This window comes from Megalobrama amblycephala, linkage group LG16 (genome assembly GCF_018812025.1).
Source record: "Megalobrama amblycephala isolate DHTTF-2021 linkage group LG16, ASM1881202v1, whole genome shotgun sequence".
Lineage (NCBI taxonomy): Eukaryota > Metazoa > Chordata > Actinopteri > Cypriniformes > Xenocyprididae > Megalobrama > Megalobrama amblycephala.
The window spans coordinates 39,471,083-39,489,344 of record NC_063059.1 but is presented as its reverse complement, the minus strand read 5'-3'; the positions used below and the strand labels follow the sequence as shown (position 1 = coordinate 39,489,344).

At 35.4% G+C, this 18,262-nt stretch overlaps 2 protein-coding genes across 4 annotated transcripts in view; both read right to left on the bottom strand.

Moving 5' to 3' along the window:
- Positions 1–12,416, bottom strand: part of LOC125248622 (gastrula zinc finger protein XlCGF52.1-like) — a 150,071-nt gene extending 137,655 nt beyond the window's left edge. The window contains exon 1 of one of the 3 annotated variants that reach the window (XM_048160656.1): positions 11,902–12,416. The gene's annotated coding sequence lies outside the window, so the exon portion shown is untranslated. The remainder of the gene's footprint in view (positions 1–11,901) is intronic. The other 2 variants (XM_048160657.1, XM_048160663.1) reach the window with 2 other exon arrangements.
- On the bottom strand, positions 890–17,698 carry LOC125248569 (zinc finger protein 493-like). Its single transcript, XM_048160540.1, has 6 exons — positions 17,414–17,698; positions 15,446–15,694; positions 11,217–11,465; positions 8,994–10,013; positions 6,562–7,416; positions 890–2,162 (listed from the first exon to the last, which is right to left on the bottom strand). Exons 3-6 carry the CDS (start codon positions 11,299–11,301, stop codon positions 1,213–1,215), a joined length of 2,910 nt encoding a protein of 969 aa, XP_048016497.1. The 5' UTR covers positions 11,302–11,465; positions 15,446–15,694; positions 17,414–17,698; the 3' UTR covers positions 890–1,212.
- Positions 17,699–18,262: the final 564 nt, after the last annotated feature.

Sequence of the window (18,262 nt, the reverse complement as noted above, 5' to 3'; positions counted from 1 at the left end):
CACTGTAAAAAGCTGCATAAATCTCCTAGATCACTTCACAGCTTGTCAGGAGTTTGTCAACTGAAAATTATATTTTTAGATATTTTTGCAGTGTTTCATCAACTGAACAATCCAAAAATGCATTAAATAACAGTATAGCCCATTGAACAGATGCATGTCCATCCCTCACAGCCTCGCTTTCATTTCAGTTAAAAACCAAAGATGCCGCTGATGTGAAAAGGTCTTTTGGAATGAAATAAAGACGTTAAACGCTACGGCTCGGTTGTTTTTGTTAACCTGACCAAAGGCAAGTCATTTCACTCAGGAAAAAAAAAAAAAAATCAAAAGGTAGCGCAGCTGTGATAAAGGCCTATTATGTTTTTTCGAATATTACCTTTTAGGTAATGTGTAGCTGTTTGTGAATATAAAAGGTCTGCAAAGTGTTAAAGTTCGACGTGCACAACAAATAAAGCAATTCCAGTCTCACTATTACATACCTGCATAACAATAACATGACTATGGTCTTCATTGGCTGCCCATGAACAATGTGTACTTTGACCCGCCCTCAAACACTGTAGTTGTAGCTGAGACTGGAAGAGTTTGGTTTGTGTTGTCGACGTGTCGAGAAGATGCTCTTTTCAGTGCTGTGAATTCACTCTGATGCATTTAAAAAGGTTGAGGACTCGCGCTGAAACTGATACGGAAAAACTGATGCCATCTTTACTGTTTGTATCACTGTTTATACAAGTGCTGAGGAAGATCCGGAGCTGAAATTCATATATGGTTATAGGCATTTGGTTTCATACTGGAGAGAAGCCGTACAATAGTACGGCTTCTCTTCAGTATGAACTCGCTCATATGATTTCAGGTTTCGAAAGCGAGTAAAACACTACTCCCACTCCAAAATCAATTAAATTCAGTTCAATTTACATTTATTTGTATAGCACTTTTCACAATACATATCACAATTCATTGAAAATATAAGCAATATGAGTGCTTGAAAGTTTTTTTTTTTTTAGTATGAATTCATTTGGGCAGTTATAGTAAAGGTCTTGCCACACTAACACACTAACATACATGAACTTTCACCTCATCATGTGTTTTCTGGTGCAGTTTAAAAAACTTTAGACATGAAAATCTCTGTCCACAGAAAAACACACACACACAAGGCCTCTCATCTGAATGAACATTCAGGTGTTGTTTTAGACGTGATGACAAATTAAAATCTTTACCTCACTGATCACAGTTAAATGGCTTTTCTTCAGTGTGAATAAAAAGATGATCTTTTAAACCTGTTGCGTCTCTGAAACTCTCTCCACACTGAGTACAGTGGTACGGCTTCTCTCCAGTATGAATTCGCTCATGTACTTTCAGGTGTACCAACCGAGTGAGCCTCTTGTCACAATATGAGCACTTGTACGGTTTTTCTCCAGTATGAGTTCTTTGGTGCCGTTTCAGACAGTCAGCTCTATTAAAGCTCATCCCACAGTCACGACAAGCATACTCTTTCACTTCATTATGTGTTTTCTGATGCAGTTTAAAACTCTTCAATCGTGGAAAACTCTTTCCACAGAGAGAACACACAAAAGGCTTCTCATTTGAATGAACTGTCAGGTGATCTTTCAGATCTGATGACAAAATAAAATCTTTGTCACATTGATCACATTTAAATGTTTTTTTTCCAGAGTGACGGAGCAGATGAACATTGAGAGCTGATGCTTGAGAAAAACTCTTTCCACACTGAGTGCATGTAAACGGTTTTTCTCCAGTGTGAACTCTTCGGTGCCGTTTTAGATGACTAGATGTAGTAAAGCTCTTCCCACAGTCACAACACACATGATCTTTCATACCTGTATGTATACTCTGGTGCTGTTTAAAACTGTCCATCCTTGAAAAACTCATTCCACAGAGAGAACACACATAAGGCCTCTCATCTGAATGAACTATCAGGTGTTGTTTTAGTTGTGATGGCAAAATAAAATCTTTACCACACTGAGTGCATGTATACGGTTTCTCTCCAGTGTGAATTTTTTTGTGTTTGTTAAGGTTTGATTTATTTTGGAAACTCTTTCCACACTGTGAGCAGGTGTGAAGCTTTTGGGCTTTTGTTCCTTGAGTTTTAAAGTCACAGTGTTTCTTTACGTCATTTAGCTTGTGTCTTTGTTCCTTCACTTCCATCTGGTCTAAAATAAACATAGTAAGTGGTTAGAATCAGTTCAATGACGTAAAAAAGTGAATATAAAAAATAAAGTAAAAAAAAAACACACAAAAAAAGCACAAAACAAGACACCTGTCTGTGTGAGTATAAAGTATCAGTATCACTTTACAATAAGGTTTCATTAGTTAAAATTAATTAATGCATTTAGTTAACATGAACTAAAAATTAACAATACTTATACAGCATTTATTAGTCTTAGTTATTGGTCATTTCAACATTTACTAACACATTATTAAATTCAAAAGCTGTATTTGTAAAAAAATTAAGTAACATGAATAAAATGAACAGCTGGATTTTTAATTAGCAACATTAATAAAGATTGATAAATGCAGTAACAAATATATTGCTCATTGTAAGTTCATGTTAGTTAATAGATTAATGTTAAACAAATTATATCTTATTTTAAAGTGTTACCAAATTATCTTTGATGTTCACAGGTCAGTTCTGTCATTCACTTGTTAAAGGCACAAATATGTAATTTTCACAGCTAGAGGGCACTTATTTAAAACAAAGGTGTAGCTTGATGACGCCGTGAATGAGAATGGAATTATGGGAGTTGTTGGTTTAACCTCCACAGCCGAAGGAAAGGAATCTGTCGGACTCGGGCAGAAATCATGTTCATGGATGAGCGAACACATTAAAATTTTATCATCATCATGGATGTATGAAGCAGGGCACACCAAGAGCCGTAGCCCATGGGAGCGAATGCTAATGATAGACACCTGTGATTTTCACCTGTGCTTCCGCTCTTTTTGTTGAGTATGTGGGGTAACACAGCATTGCTTTACATGGTTAAAACGATCATACTGAATACATCTGAATGTGTTAAAAGTTATGCTATAACGTCACTCTGTTTGTTCGCTGCTATAAGACACTTGTTGCACATTGCAGTAATCTAGATCAATATTAGAATATCATATTAATAAAAGCTGGTGGCTAAATGACTGTTGCTAATTGACACGCAATTAATTGATGGAGAAAGCGCTCTCTGATTATGCCATGTTAGCCACTAGACAAAATAGTATTATCTCTGATGGACGGTAAAACACGGTACTCACTGTAAAAAAAAAACAAAAAAACAAACAAATCAAACAATAAGACTAACCGTGTTAAGCTGTATAACAATGATTAGTTTTCTGTTGAGAAAGGCATCCAAACATTTCCTTACCTCTTTAATAAAACACATAATATATAGGTGTCTTTGTTGTTTCCATGGTTTTTACTAAAGTAAAACTGGAAATCAAGGGTAAATTGGATATGACGTCAGTGACAAGCGGCGCAATGACACGGTCCTTATCACTGATTCAAATTGGTGATTTCTCTGGATTTAAACATTGTTGGAAACGTTTGAGATCATTGTAAGCACACAAGTCAACTAAATATAACATTGTTTTAGTGGTTTTTTTATATTTTCATCTAAAAATCTTACATATTGTGCCTTTAATACTATATTAATACTGAGTTATGATCATTTAGATGCATTCCTCTATCATTTATCATTCACAGCCACCAAAGCAGTCAACAATGATCAAGAATCAAGAATTGAAACCAACCTGTTTGTTCCTCAGTATCTTCATGTTTTATTCTGGATGGTTCTAGGATCACTCATGTCTTCAATCTCCTCTTTAATAAACTCACAGTTAAATGTTTCTTCAGTGTGAATTAAAAGATGATCTTTTAAACCTGTTGCATCTCTGAAACTCTCTCCACACTGAGTACAGTGGTACGGCTTCTCTCCAGTATGAATTCGCTCATGTACTTTCAGGTGTACCAACCGAGTGAGCCTCTTGTCACAATATGAGCACTTGTACGGTTTTTCTCCAGTATGAGTTCTTTGGTGCCGTTTCAGACAGTCAGCTCTATTAAAGCTCATCCCACAGTCACGACAAGCATACTCTTTCACTTCATTATGTGTTTTCTGATGCACCTTAAAACTCTTCAGCCGTGGAAAACTCTTACCACAAAGAGAGCACACAAAAGGCCTCTCATCTGAATGAACTTTCATGTGATCTTTTAGATGTGATGACAAAATAAAATCTTTGTCACATTGATCACATTTAAATGTTTTTTCTCCAGAGTGACGGAGCAGATGAACATTGAGACCTGCTGCTTGAGAAAAACTCTTTCCACACTGAGTGCATGTAAACGGTTTTTCTCCAGTGTGAACTCTCATGTGTCTGTTAAAGTTTCTTTTATCTTGGAAACCCTTTCCACACTGAGTGCATGTATACGGTTTCTCTCCAGTGTGAATTTTTGTGTGTTTGTTTAAGGTTTGATTTATCTTGGAAACTCTTTCCACACTGTGAGCAGGTGTGCAGCTTTTTGACTTTTGTTCCTTGAGTTTTGAATTCACAGTGTTTCTTTACATCATTTAGTTTGTGTCTTTGCTCCTTCACTTCCATCTGGTCTAAAATAAACATATTAAGCGGTTAGAATCAGTTCAATGAGGTTAAATATGAAAATTAAAAAACACTCAGCAGAAAACAGGCACCTATGTGAGTATAAAGTATCAGTAACACTTTACAATAAGGTTTCATTATTTAGCATTAGTTGACTAATTTAGTTACCATTAACTAAAATGAACAATACTTCTACAGCAATTTACTAATATTATATTAGTAAATGTTGAAATTAACAATAAATATTATTAAAATCAAAAGTTGTATTTGTTCATATTTAAGTAACATGAACAAACAAAAAACAGCTGGATTTTTATTAACCAACATTAACAAAGACTAATGAATACAGTAACAAATATATTGCTCATTGTTAGTTCATGTTAGTTAATACATTATCTAATGTTAACAAATGACATCTTGTTGTAAAGTGTTACAAATTTTCTTTGATGTTCAAAGGTCAGTTCTGACATTCACTTGTTAAAAGCACAATATGTAATTTTCGTAGCTAGAGGGCACTTATTTAAGTCAAGTCATCTTCATTTATATAGCGCTTTTCACAATACATATTGTTTCATAGCAGCTTCACAGTGACAACAGGAAAATTCTTATCGAGCTAAAGTTGGTTTTTGATTGAATCACTTCCATTGTAAAAATTGTTAGTTATTACTTTAGGGGCTGCTTAAATGACACCTTTCCTATTGAAAACCAAATACCTTTAATGCATTCTTACGGTTCATTTACGTGTTTAGTCTGTAGGTTTGCGTGTTTGAGTGTGTATGTGCGCAGTAGCTTGGTCTTTTTAAAAAAAAAGTGATATTTGCCAAATTACTTTACCGGTCTGCATAACACAGCAAAATTAGTTGTGTCCGTGGATCTATGCGAACTGGAATAATTTTGATAAGATGTGGCTTGATGATGCCGTGAATGAGAGTGGAATCATGGGATTTGTCGGTTTCACCTCCACAACCGATGAAAAGGAATCTGACTCAGGCAGAAATCATGTTCATGGATGACGAACACATTACAGTTTTATTATTGTCACGAATGTCACGCCAAGAGCCGTGGCCTGTGGGAACGAATGCTAATGAGAGACACCTGTGATTCACACCCATCTTGAAACTAGCGAGGCTTTTATTATGTTGCAGTCGGCAGCTTCCTCTTTTTTTGTTGCATATGTGTGGTAACGCAGTGCTGCTTTAAAACAATCATACTGAAACATTTAAATGTGTTAAAAGTTATGCTATAATGTCACTCTGTTTGTTCGCTGCTATGAGACACTTGTTGCACATTGCTGTAATCTAGATTAATATTAGAATAATCACATTAATAAAAGCTGGTGGCTAATTGACTATTGTTAGATGACATGCAATTAACTTTAAAATGTATGATGAAGAAAGCTCTCTCTGATTATGCCATGTTAGCCACTAGACAAAATAGTATTGTCTCTGAGGGACAGTAAAACATGGTACTCATGGTAAATCAAGAAAACAAGCAAATCAAACAATAAGACTAACCGTGTTAAGCTGTATAACAATGATTAATTTCTGTCGAGAAAGGCATTTAAACATTTGGATACCTGTCTAATAAAACACTATATATAAAGCGTCTTTGCTATTTCCATGGTTTCTACAAAAATAAAACTGGAATCAAGGGTAGATTGGATATGACGTCAGTGACAAGCGGCGCAATAACAGTCCATAACACTGGTTCAAATTGGTGATTTCTCTGGATTTAAACATTGTTGGAAATGTTTGGGATCATTGTAAGTACACAAGTCAACAAAATATAACATTTAGTGGTTTTGGATATTTTCATCTGAAAATTTTTCGTATTGTGCCTTTAATACTATTAATACTGGGTTATGATCATTTAGATGCATTCCTCTGTCATTTTTCATTCATATACTGATTATTATTTCACAGCCACCAAAGCAGATTAACAAATGAAGAATCAATGGGCACCAACCTGTTTGTTCCTCAGTATCTTCATGTTTTATTCTGGAAGGTTCTGGATCACTCATGTCTTCAATCTCTTCTTTAATAAACTCACAGTTAAATGGCATTTCTTCAGTGTGAATTAAAAGATGATTTTTTAAACCTGTTGCATCTCTGAAACTCTCTCCACACTGAGTACAGTGGTGCAGCTTCTCTCCAGTATGAAGTCGCTCATGCACTTTCAGGTGTACCAACCGGGTAAAACTCTTGTCACAAGATGAGCACTTGTACGGTTTTTCTCCAGTATGAGTTCTTTGGTGCCGTTTCAGACAGTCAGTTCTAGTAAAGCTCATCCCACAGTCACGACACACATGATCTCTCACTTTACTATGCGTTTTCTGGTGCACTTTAAAACTCTTCAGTCGTGGAAACCTCTTTCCACAAAGAGAGCACACATAAGGCCTCTCGTCTGAATGAACTTTCATGTGATCTTTTAGATGTGATGACAAAATAAAATCTTTGTCACATTGATCACATTTAAATGTTTTTTCTCCAGAGTGCCGGAGCAGATGAACATTGAGACCTGCTGCTTGAGAAAAACTCTTTCCACACTGAGTGCATGTAAACGGTTTTTCTCCAGTGTGAACTCTCATGTGTCTGTTAAAGTTTCTTTTATCTTGGAAACCCTTTCCACACTGAGTGCATGTATACGGTTTCTCTCCAGTGTGAATTTTTGTGTGTTTGTTAAGGTTTGATTTATCTTGGAAACTCTTTCCACACTGTGAGCAGGTGTGCAGCTTTTTGACTTTTGTTCCTTGAGGTTTGAAGTCACAGTGTTTCTTTACTTCATTTAGTTTGTGTCTTTGCTCCTTCACTTCCATCTGGTCTAAAATAGACATTAAGCAGTTAGAATCAGTTCAATGAGGTCAAATGTGAAAATTAAAAAACACTCAGCCGAAAACAAGACACCTGGGTGAGTATAAAGTATCGGTAACTCTTTACAATAAGGTTTCATTAGCTAGCATTAGTTAACTAATTTAGTTAACATTAACTAAAATTAACAATACTTCTACAGCATTTATTAACCTTATATTAGTAAATGTTGAAATTAACAATAAATATTATTAAAATCAAAAGTTATATTTGTTCACAAGTAACATGAACAAACAAAGAACAGCTGTTTTTTTTATTAACCAACATTAACAAAGAATAATAAATACTGTAACAAATATATTGCTCATTGTGAGTTCATGTTAGTTAATACATTAACTAATGTTAACAAATGACATTTTATTGTAAAGTGTTACAAAATTATCTTTGATGTTCAAAGGTCAGTTCTGTCATTCACTTGTTAAAGGCACAATATGTAATTTTCACAGCTAGAGGGCGCTTATTTAAAACAAAGGTGTAGCTTGATGACGCGTGAATGAGAGTGGAATAATGGGATTTGTTGGTTTCACCTCCACAGCCGTTGAAAACAAATCTGTCGGACTCGGGCAAAAATCATGTTCATGGATGAGCGAACACATTAAAGATTTATTACTGTCATGGATATATGAGGCAGGGCGCACCAAGAGCCGTGGCCAGTGGTAACGAATGCTAATGAGAAACACCTGTGATTCTCACCCGTCTTGAAACTAGCAAAGCTTTTATTATGTTGCAGTCGGCCGCTTATGCTCTTATTGTTGCATATGTGGGGTAACAGTGCTGTTTTAAAACAATCACATTTAAACGTGTTAAAAGTTATGCTATAATGTTACTCTATGCATGTGCTGCTGAGACATTTGTTGCACATTGCAGTAATCTAGATCAATATTAGAATATCATATTAATAAAAGCTGGTGGCTAATTGACTGTTGCTAATTGACACGCAATTAACTTTAAAATGTATGATGGAGAAAGCTCTCTCTGATTATGCAATGTTAGCCACTAGACAAAATAGTATTGTCTCTGAGGGACGGTAAAACATGGTACTCGCGGTAAATCAAGAAAACAAGCAAATCAAACAATAAGACTAACTGTGTTGAGCTGTATAACAATTATTTCATTTCTGTCCAGAAAGGCATGTAAACAGTTGGATACCTGTCTTAGAAAACACAATATATAAGTGTCTTTGTTGTTTCCATGGTTTCTACAAAAATAAAACTGGAAATCAAGGGTAGATTGGATATGACGTCAATGACAGGCGGCGCAATGACACAGTCTGTAACACTGATTTCTCTAGATTTAAACATTGTTGGAAACGTTTGGGATCATTGGAAGTACACAAGTCAACTAAATATAACATTGTTTTAGTGTTTTTTGGATATTTTCATCTACACATTTTCCATATTGTGCCTTTAATACTATTAATACTGGGTTATGATCATTTAGATGCATTCCTCTGTCATTTATCATTCATTTACTGATTATTATTTCACAGCCACCAAAGCAGTTAACAATGAAGAATCAATGGGCACCAACCTGTTTGTTCCTCAGTATCTTCATGTTTTATTCTGGATGGTTCTAGATCACTCATGTCTTCAATCTCTTCTTTAATAAACTCACAGTTAAATGTTTCTTCAGTGTGAATCAAAAGATGATCTTTTAAACCTGTTGCATCTCTGAAACTCTCTCCACACTGAGTACAGTGGTACGGCTTCTCTCCAGTATGAACTCGCTCATGTACTTTCAGGTGTACCAACCGAGTGAGCCTCTTGTCACAATATGAGCACTTGTACGGTTTTTCTCCAGTATGAGTTCTTTGGTGCCGTTTCAGACAGTCAGCTCTAGTAAAGCTCATCCCACAGTCACGACACACATGATCTCTCACTTTATTATGTGTTTTCTGGTGCACTTTAAAACTCTTCAGCCGTGGAAAACTCTTTCCACAGAGAGAACACACAAAAGGCCTCTCATCTGAATGAACTGTCAGGTGATCTTTTAGATCTGATGACAAAATAAAATCTTTGTCACATTGATCACATTTAAATGTTTTTTTTCCAGAGTGACGGAGCAGATGAACACTGAGACCTGATGCTTGAGAAAAACTCTTTCCACACTGAGTGCATGTATACGGTTTATTTCCAGTGTGAACCCTTCGGTGCCGTTTCAGATGACTAGTTGTAGTAAAGCTCTTCCCACAGTCACAACACACATGGTCTTTCACACCTGTATGTATATTCTGGTGCTGTTTAAAACTGTCCAGCCGTGAAAAACTCTTTCCACAGAGAGAACACACATAAGGTCTCTCATCTGAATGAACTATCAGGTGTTGCTTTAGTTGTGACGGCAAAATAAAATCTTTACCACACTGATTGCATGTATACGGTTTCTCTCCAGTGTGAATTTTTTTGTGTTTGTTAAGGTTTGATTTATTTTGGAAACTCTTTCCACACTGTGAGCAGGTGTGCAGCTTTTGGGCTTTAGTTCCTTGAGCTTTGGAGTCACAGTGTTTCTTTACGTCATTTAGTTTGTGTCTTTGCTCCTTCACTTCCATCTGGTCTATAATAAACATAATAAGCAGCCAGGATCAATTCAATGAGGTTAAATGTGAAAATTAAAAAACACTCAGCAGAAAACAAGACACCTGTCTGTGTAAGTATAAAGTATCAGTATCACTTTACAATAAGGTTTCATTAGTTAGCATTAGTTAACTAATTTAGTTAACATTAACCAAAAATGAAAAGTAATAAAATAAATTCAAAAGTTGCATTTCTTAAAAATTTAAGTAACATGAACAAAGAACAGCTGTATTTTTATTAACTAACATTAACAAAGAACAATAAATACAGTAACAAATATATTACTCATTGTTAGTTCATGTTAATACATTAATGTTAACAAGAGAGAGAAAATCTGTTGACTTTCACAATCTTTGTTTCAATATATGACAACAGTGACAGTTCAAAAATGGTCAAAAGCACTTTTTGTATTTTGTGCTTCAAGTTTGCATGCATGTAACCCAAGAAGTATTAAAGATATCTTAATATCCTTTTAGATTCTGGTTCTTAAACTTTCTTTTGGTATCTTCATTTTAAAGGCTCTCGATTGTTCAGTCCCAGAGATGTGGAGATCTTAATGCGGATCCATTAGTAAATTGCACACATTTTCAGTGGTCAAAAACCAAATGTGGGTCACTTTGCTTTGCATGCTGCTGATAATTTTTATTTTAAAGAGGAATATCTGAAGAACAAATAATGTTGAAACTAGAACTGTATCTCATGTTTTTCTATCATCTCAATTGCATAGAACATATCTGAGTGCCATAAATATGCCTTTTCCAAAGTTTGCATGCCTGCAACTCTAAAAGTATTCAAGATATCTTAATATCCTTCTAGATACTCATTCTTAATAAACTTTCCTTTTTGAAATTTATTTTGAAGGCCCTATATATTTCAGTCTGTTTAAAAAGTTACCTGCATTTGGTTTGTGACCATTGAAAATGGGTAAAATTCAACCATTTGAACATGGAGTCATATTGGGGTCCCAATATCTAAATGTTAGTACACAAGTCAACTAAATATATAACATTGTTTAAATAGTTTAGATATTTTCATCTAAAATCTTACATATTGTGCCTTAAATAAGATTAAATCTGGGTTATGATCATTTACATGCATTTCTGTAATTTATCATTTATATACTGATTATTACTTCACACCCACCAAAGCAGTCAACAATGAAGAATCAAGAATGGACACCAACCTATTTGTTCCTCAGTATCTTCATGTTTTATTCTGGATGGTTCTGGATCACTCATGTCTTCAATCTCCTCTTTAATAAACTCCATCTTTAACAGTCATACAGATTTCAGCTGCTACACCTGGAGTTTGTCCTTCTCTTGAAGGATGATGTGAATGTGCCCAGTATTTATTGGTGAATTGTTGTGGGAGGAGCTTCACTGCAGGTGTGAACTGTGATCACTGCGTGATACTGACGCCCACAGGACCAGATCTGAAAAAAATAAAGTTACTGAATTGATGCTGAAATACTTTAGTAACATTTAAATTAAGTAAATATGTTTTCTGACAATATGGATTATTTTGATACATGTTATTAATTGCATTTAAATCAAGGATTTTTCAATTATTGTCCAAAGTCTGAGAGAAACAATAGGCCATCATTAACCAAGCTGCTGAAAAGCCTCTTTGTCTCCAAAAGTTCCCTGTTTTCACATCATTGATTATTATGATGTCTGAGATCTTCTGTGAAGTGGAACATTAAGCACATTTTATTTTGTGCCAACATTTTGAAAAACTTTGCAAGTATTATTACACTTTAATAATAAACCAGGACATACAACGCATTTCATTAGGCTACATTGGAACAAAACAAGTAAACTCTGGAGCTGTTTAATGTTAAACTACGTAATCTGAGGAACATCTCTCACCTGCACACGGTGAATATACTGCCTCCGGAGAAAATAATCCACATTTATCCTTCATTCACGACCGTGAATCAGCTGCTGAAAATTTCAGCAATCGTCTTGCGTCTCGCGCTGCCAGATTTTCAGAACAAAACCCGGCCTATTGCTACTCAAAACTAGCCCATTCGCGTTTCGTGGGTGGGGGGCCAGTAAAATCGCGTTCGGATAGTAAAATCAGCGTTTTGGGGGAGGTTTCCCTGGTCAAATTCGCATTTTAGGGGCTAAATATTATGTTATTTTGTGGTTGCTTTCAACCCGCGGACATAAAAAACCCGTGGACTTGGCAACACTCTCGCGCTTCTCTCTTCTGCGCATCCTCAGTGCGCGTGGTGTCATTTTTCTTAAAGGGGCCGCATATTCTTAAATTTTGTCAAGGGCCGGTTCCATAATCAAATTACTGAAAGTTAAGTGTAAAGTAAAGCGTCTAGTAAAATGTCTCACTATACACTGCTCCAACATAGCATTGATATATTAAAGATTATTTACAAGTCATCACTTTTATCATTAATTGGAATAGAATTAAAAAAAAAAAAATATTCACTGTGAATATTTTTCTAGTAATCTATTAGTCTGCCTTTACATTGCAATAATGTGTTGGCCTGCAAATGGCCTGCACGGCCCACTTGAGTCAAAAATTTGAATCTATTTAGCATGCTCAGAATCAGTACAGAGGTTTTAAAGCGCTCGTCAGTGTCAAAATGTTTGAGATAAAATCAAATTTAAAAAAAAGGGGGATTTACTGTTCACAGAAACCGAGCAGTGCGGCACTTGAAGAATCAGTTACAATGTAAGCAACTGAACATGACAATACAGGAATATTTGCCAACTGTTTACGATTAAAAAAAGTTAAACAAGCAACTTTAATTACAGGCATGCAAACTACTATTGACCTTTTTGAATTTCTTGGATTTTAATGCCATTTACTTTAATTTTTAACACAATGCACAAAGAAACAATAATGCTTTTGAAAGAAGGCTGCATTTATTTTATCAAAAATACAGTAAAATGTTAAAATAACATTGTTTACATTTTAAAAAAATTAACATGTAATATATTTCTGATACAAAGCTGAATTTTCCAGTCTTCAGTGTCACATGATCCTTTAGAAATCATTCTAATATGCTGATTTGCTGCATAACTATTATCAGTTATTTTTGCTCAATTATTATTAAAGATTCTTATTATGAATGCTGAAACTGTTTTTTCAAACAACCCCAGCGAAAGAAGATAATCAGTCCAGGGGTGCGTTTCCCGAAAGCATCGTTAGTGAACCATGGTCGTTAGTCCCATTGAACTCTATTGGTAACGACGGAACTTACGACCATAGTTCGCTTTGGGAAACGCACCCCAGACTGGTAAGCTGCACCACACACACTGTAGTTCAATGAAACAGTTCAGTAACACACAGTACTTTCTCTCTTTGATAATCCAGGAAACTGAGTGAGAACATGGAGACAGGACACACAGGAGTAGGAAGGACACAAAGAAATTGAGGCTGTTTCTAAATATGCGTTCTTCAGCAATTTTGCATCGTTGTGTTTTCGCTTTACATCATCATTCACCATCGAAGTTCAATTCCAATACTCAAGAAAGCAAGTACAAAGGATGCATGAAAGTACCTGGATGCCTTCTTGATATCGAAGATGCATCAAATACAGACTTGAGAGAATCCAACCGTTAATAATCCCAGAAGACACTTTGGGTGGTCGACATTCAAAATCCTGTAAGCTTTAAACTTCTCTTTCTCACTTACAGGGTTAGTTCACCCCAAAATGAAAATTCTGTCATTAATTAATCACCCTCATGTCGTTCCAAACCCGTAAGATTCATTCATCTTCGGAACACAAATAAAGATCTTTTTGTTGAAATCTGAAAGATGCCTGTTCCTCCATCGACTGCCTTTGCAACGACAAATTTGATGCTTCAAAATGGTTATAAAGAGATAATCAAACTAATTCAAATAAATTGAGTCATCACTAAAATAAGTGAACATTTATCTAGATAATATTGTGCTTTTAGGAAAGACTTCATATTTTATCTCACATGATTTACTATAATGTATTTGACATGAAACGAATGTTGATCACTTTTTTTCACTTTTTTTCTTGTGAAAGATGAGGCTTGATAAATGTCTAAAACTCTTCTCACACTGAGTACAGCGATACGGCTTCTCTCCAGTATGAAGTCGCTCATGTGATTTCAGGGTTACAGACACAGTGAAACTCTTGTCACAGTATGAGCACTTGTGAGGTTTTTCTCCAGTATGAATTCTTCGGTGTCGTTTCAGATGATCAGCTCTAGTAAAGCTCTTCTTACAGTCACAACACACATGATCTCTTACTTGATCATGTGTTTTCTGGTGCAGTTTAAAATTTTTCAAACGTGAAAAACTCTTTCCACACAAAGAACACACATAAGGCCTCTCATCTGAATGAACTTTCAGGTGATTTTTCAGATTTCTTGACAAGAAGAACATTGTACCACACTGATCACAGTTAAATGTTTTTTTTCCAGAGTGAATGAAAATATGATTTTTTAAACTTGTGGCATCTTTGAAACTCTTCTCACACTGAGTACAGTGGTACGGCTTCTCTCCGGTATGAACTCGCTTATGTAATTTCAGGTTTCCAGACCGAGCGAAACTCTTGTCACAATATGAGCACTTGTAAGGTTTTTCTCCAGTATGAATTCTTTGGTGGTCTTTCAGATGACTCGATGTAGTAAAGCTCTTTTCACAGGCAAAGCACACATAATCTTTCACTTCATTATGTGTTTTCTGGTGCTGTTTAAAACAGTCCAGCCGTGAAAAACTCTTTTCACAGAGAGAACACACATAAGGCCTCTCATCTGAATGAACTTTCAGGTGTTGTTTTAGATGTGATGATGAAAGAAAATCTTTACCACACTGATCACAGTTAAATGGTTTTTCTCCAGTGTGAATGCGCAAATGATTATTGAGACCTGATGGTTGAGAAAAACTCTTTCCACACTGAGTGCATGTAAACGGTTTTTCTCCAGAGTGAACTCTAATATGTGTGTTAAGGTTTCCTTTTTGTCTGAAACTCTTTCCACACTGAGTGCATGTAAATGGTTTTTCTCCAGTGTGAACTCTCGTGTGTTTGTTAAGGTCTCCTTTATTTTGGAAACTCTTTCCACACTGTGAGCAGATGTGCAGCTTTTTGGCTTTTGTTCCTTGAGTTTTGAAGTCACAGTGTTTCTTTATGTCATATAGTTTGTGACTTTGCTCCTTCACTTCCATCTGGTCTAAAACAAACATATTAAGCTGTTAGAATCAGTTCAATGAGGTTGAATATTTTAATTACAAACACCTGTCTGTGTCAAGTATCTTTGATGTGCAAAGGTCAGTTCTGTCATTCACCCATTAATGCGATTAAATCTGGGTTATAATAATTAACATACATTTAGAATCATTTATCAACCATAAACTGATTATTATTTCACAGCCACCAAAGCAGTCAACAATGAAGAATCAAGAATGGACACCAACCTATTTGTTCCTCAGTCTCTTCATCTTTTACTCTGATTGGTTCTGAAATACTCATGTCTTCAATCTCCTCTTTAATAAACTCCATCTTTAACAGTCACACAGTTTTCAGCTGCTACACCTGGAGTTTGTCCTTCTCTTGTAGGATGGTGTGAATATTCCCAGTATTTATTGGTGAATTGTTGTGGGAGGAGCTTCACTGCAGGTGTGAACTGTGATCACTGTGTGATACTGACACCCACAGGACCAGATCTGGGAAAATCAAAAAGAAGTTACTGAATTGATACTGAATTATCCAGTATCAATTCAGCTTAACAGCAAATGCATATGGTGCCTTTAATGTAGTTTAATTATAGAGTATATTGATGGTTACATATAAGTTAATATTACATATAGGTTAATATTTTTTATGTAACCCAGGATTTTATAAGGATGAAAGAGGGCACAGTTTATATTACTCAATACCTAAACTAATCAGAAATCTAACATAAGACGACAGAAATCAACAGTCAGGGACTGAGAATGATGGCACATAAGGAATCTAGCACTTGACCATCAAAATGTGGATAACGAGTAGAGACCGGGGGCAAATGTAACAGGGGGCAATTGTAACATCTCAAATTACACCAATCCGAAACGAGACAGAACTGTGAAACGTATTTTGCATGTGCTCTGTGGAGATCCCTCTCAAAGGACAAGCTTCTAAATCATACTTGGTAAAGTTTTTCTACAAAGACTCATTTTTGAAAAATATTTTCCTCATACCGTCTTAACCATTAACAGCTATGAAATTAAATCTGTCTCGTTTTGATGACCATTCTGTTGTCTAACATTTTATATCTTTGTCATACATTAGCTTTGTTGTTTCTAGCTAGCAGGGTAGTTTGACACTGGGTGGTACAGTCGGGGGCAATTGTAACACTTCATTACAATTGCCCCTGACACCATCAAAATAGTGTCCAGCTTAGTAAGGACATCAAAATAGATTGATAAATTCCAATTATTTAAGAGAAGTGTTTTTGCCTCTCAATCTGGGGATCCATTTTACTGAGTAGGCCCTATACACTCTCTGTTCACAGCATGCCTAGGTTCAGACCAAGGAAAACAGCAAGAGGAGTTAATGAATTGTTCTGAAAAATATGAATGAAATGGATACTGAATATTTATAAGTATATCTACTTTCTCTGAAGTTTATTGTGGTCATTGGTATTTATATGAAGGTATTACATGTGTTACTACAATTGCCCCTGCATGTGGGGGCAAATGTAACATTTGACTTCTAATATTTCAATCAATAGTATGACTCTAACATTGCTTATAAAAACACTTGGTGATTAACTGTTAACAAGTAGAACACAGATACAAGTTACTGACATAAAAAATTGTATCCAAATATTTCAAAAGGTTTTTGAGTAATGACGACATGACAAAAATTTGTAACAATTGCCCCCTGTCTCCCCCTACTATAAAAGACTATGATAATTTAGATGCATTTTTAATATAATTTATCATATATTCTTCAATATTTCACTGAGGAGTTGAACTGAAGCTTTCTTTTTTTCTGTGAATTGTTGTAAGGGACACCAGATCTGCCAAATTCAAGTTTAGTGAGTTTATACTGAAATACTTAGTAATAACACTTCTTAAATTAATTTACCCTGTGTGCTTGATTTTAGAAATATGAATAATTTTGATGTGGTTATATATTAGTAGCATTTAAAAAGGCTCTATAGGAAGATTGCTCTTTTTATGTAACTCCAGATTTTATATGGATGAAATAAGTAACAGGTTAAATTATTTCATTAATATAATATGAATTAAACAGAAATCAAACTAAGATAACAATGTAACTGAATAGAGGCTGGTCAAAATTAATGACTATATTTCATTCTCTGTATGTTACACTATGAACAATCTACATTTAGGCAACATAAACATCAATTCTTACACTATAAACTGAACATCTCTGACCTGCAGACTAAAAATTTACGGCATCGAAGAAAATATTCCACATTTGTCCTTCATTCACGATCATTAACAGCGACACTTTCAGCTTGAAATTGTTAACGTTTCAGCACTCGTAACGTCTCTCGCGCTTCTCACGTGAACATTAACATAACATTTTCGACTGTTACATTTATAATAGCGTCAAAGGAAACAACAAAAGGAAAAAAGAGAAGAAAACAAAACTACACCGGAGCTCTCGCGCTTCTCACTTCTGCGCATCCTCAGTGAAAGCGCGCAGCGTCATATTTCTTAAAGGGGCCGCATTCAGTAAATCACATCTGAAGTAAATGGGTCATTCCTGTTATACAGTGTCAATTCTGTCTCAAGGATTTATTTACTCATATTTTTTTTCTAAAATTAGTCACATATTTATAAGAAATGGTTTAAATTGTAAACATTAAAAATATAAAGAGATAACAGACATTAAAATACTATTTTGTATATTACACAATTTTTATTGATATATGGATTCAATTTTATAATGCCCTCAGTGCAATCAAATTCCACAAGAAATATAAACCATTGAGAATGAGCAACAAATGTATATCTGGATATTAGCTGTGGTGTCAAGACTTCCGGTCGAGCTGGGTACGCTGGCGCGTTTGGCTGCCGCTCCGCTCCCCAAATAGAATTTTTCTCCAGAGTGAATAAACAGATGAATTTTTAAGCCTGTTGCATCTTTGAAACCCTTCTCACACTGAGTACTGTACTCAGTGTGAGAAGGGTCTCTCCAGTATGAACTCGCTCATGCTTTTTCAGGTGTCCAGACCGACTGAAACTCTTGTCACAAAATGAGCACTTGTAAGGTTTTTC

Excerpts from the sequence above, each read along its gene's own strand:
- LOC125248569 (XM_048160540.1), bottom strand. The coding sequence starts at position 11,301 with ATGGAGTTTATTAAAGAGGAGATTGAAGACATGAGTGATCCAGAACCA. Across the intron at positions 10,014-11,216 it reads AGATACTGAGGAACAAATAG|ACCAGATGGAAGTGAAGGAG; the intron begins GTTGGTGTCCAT and ends TGTTTATTATAG. Across the intron at positions 7,417-8,993 it reads AGATACTGAGGAACAAACAG|ACCAGATGGAAGTGAAGGAG; the intron begins GTTGGTGCCCAT and ends TGTCTATTTTAG.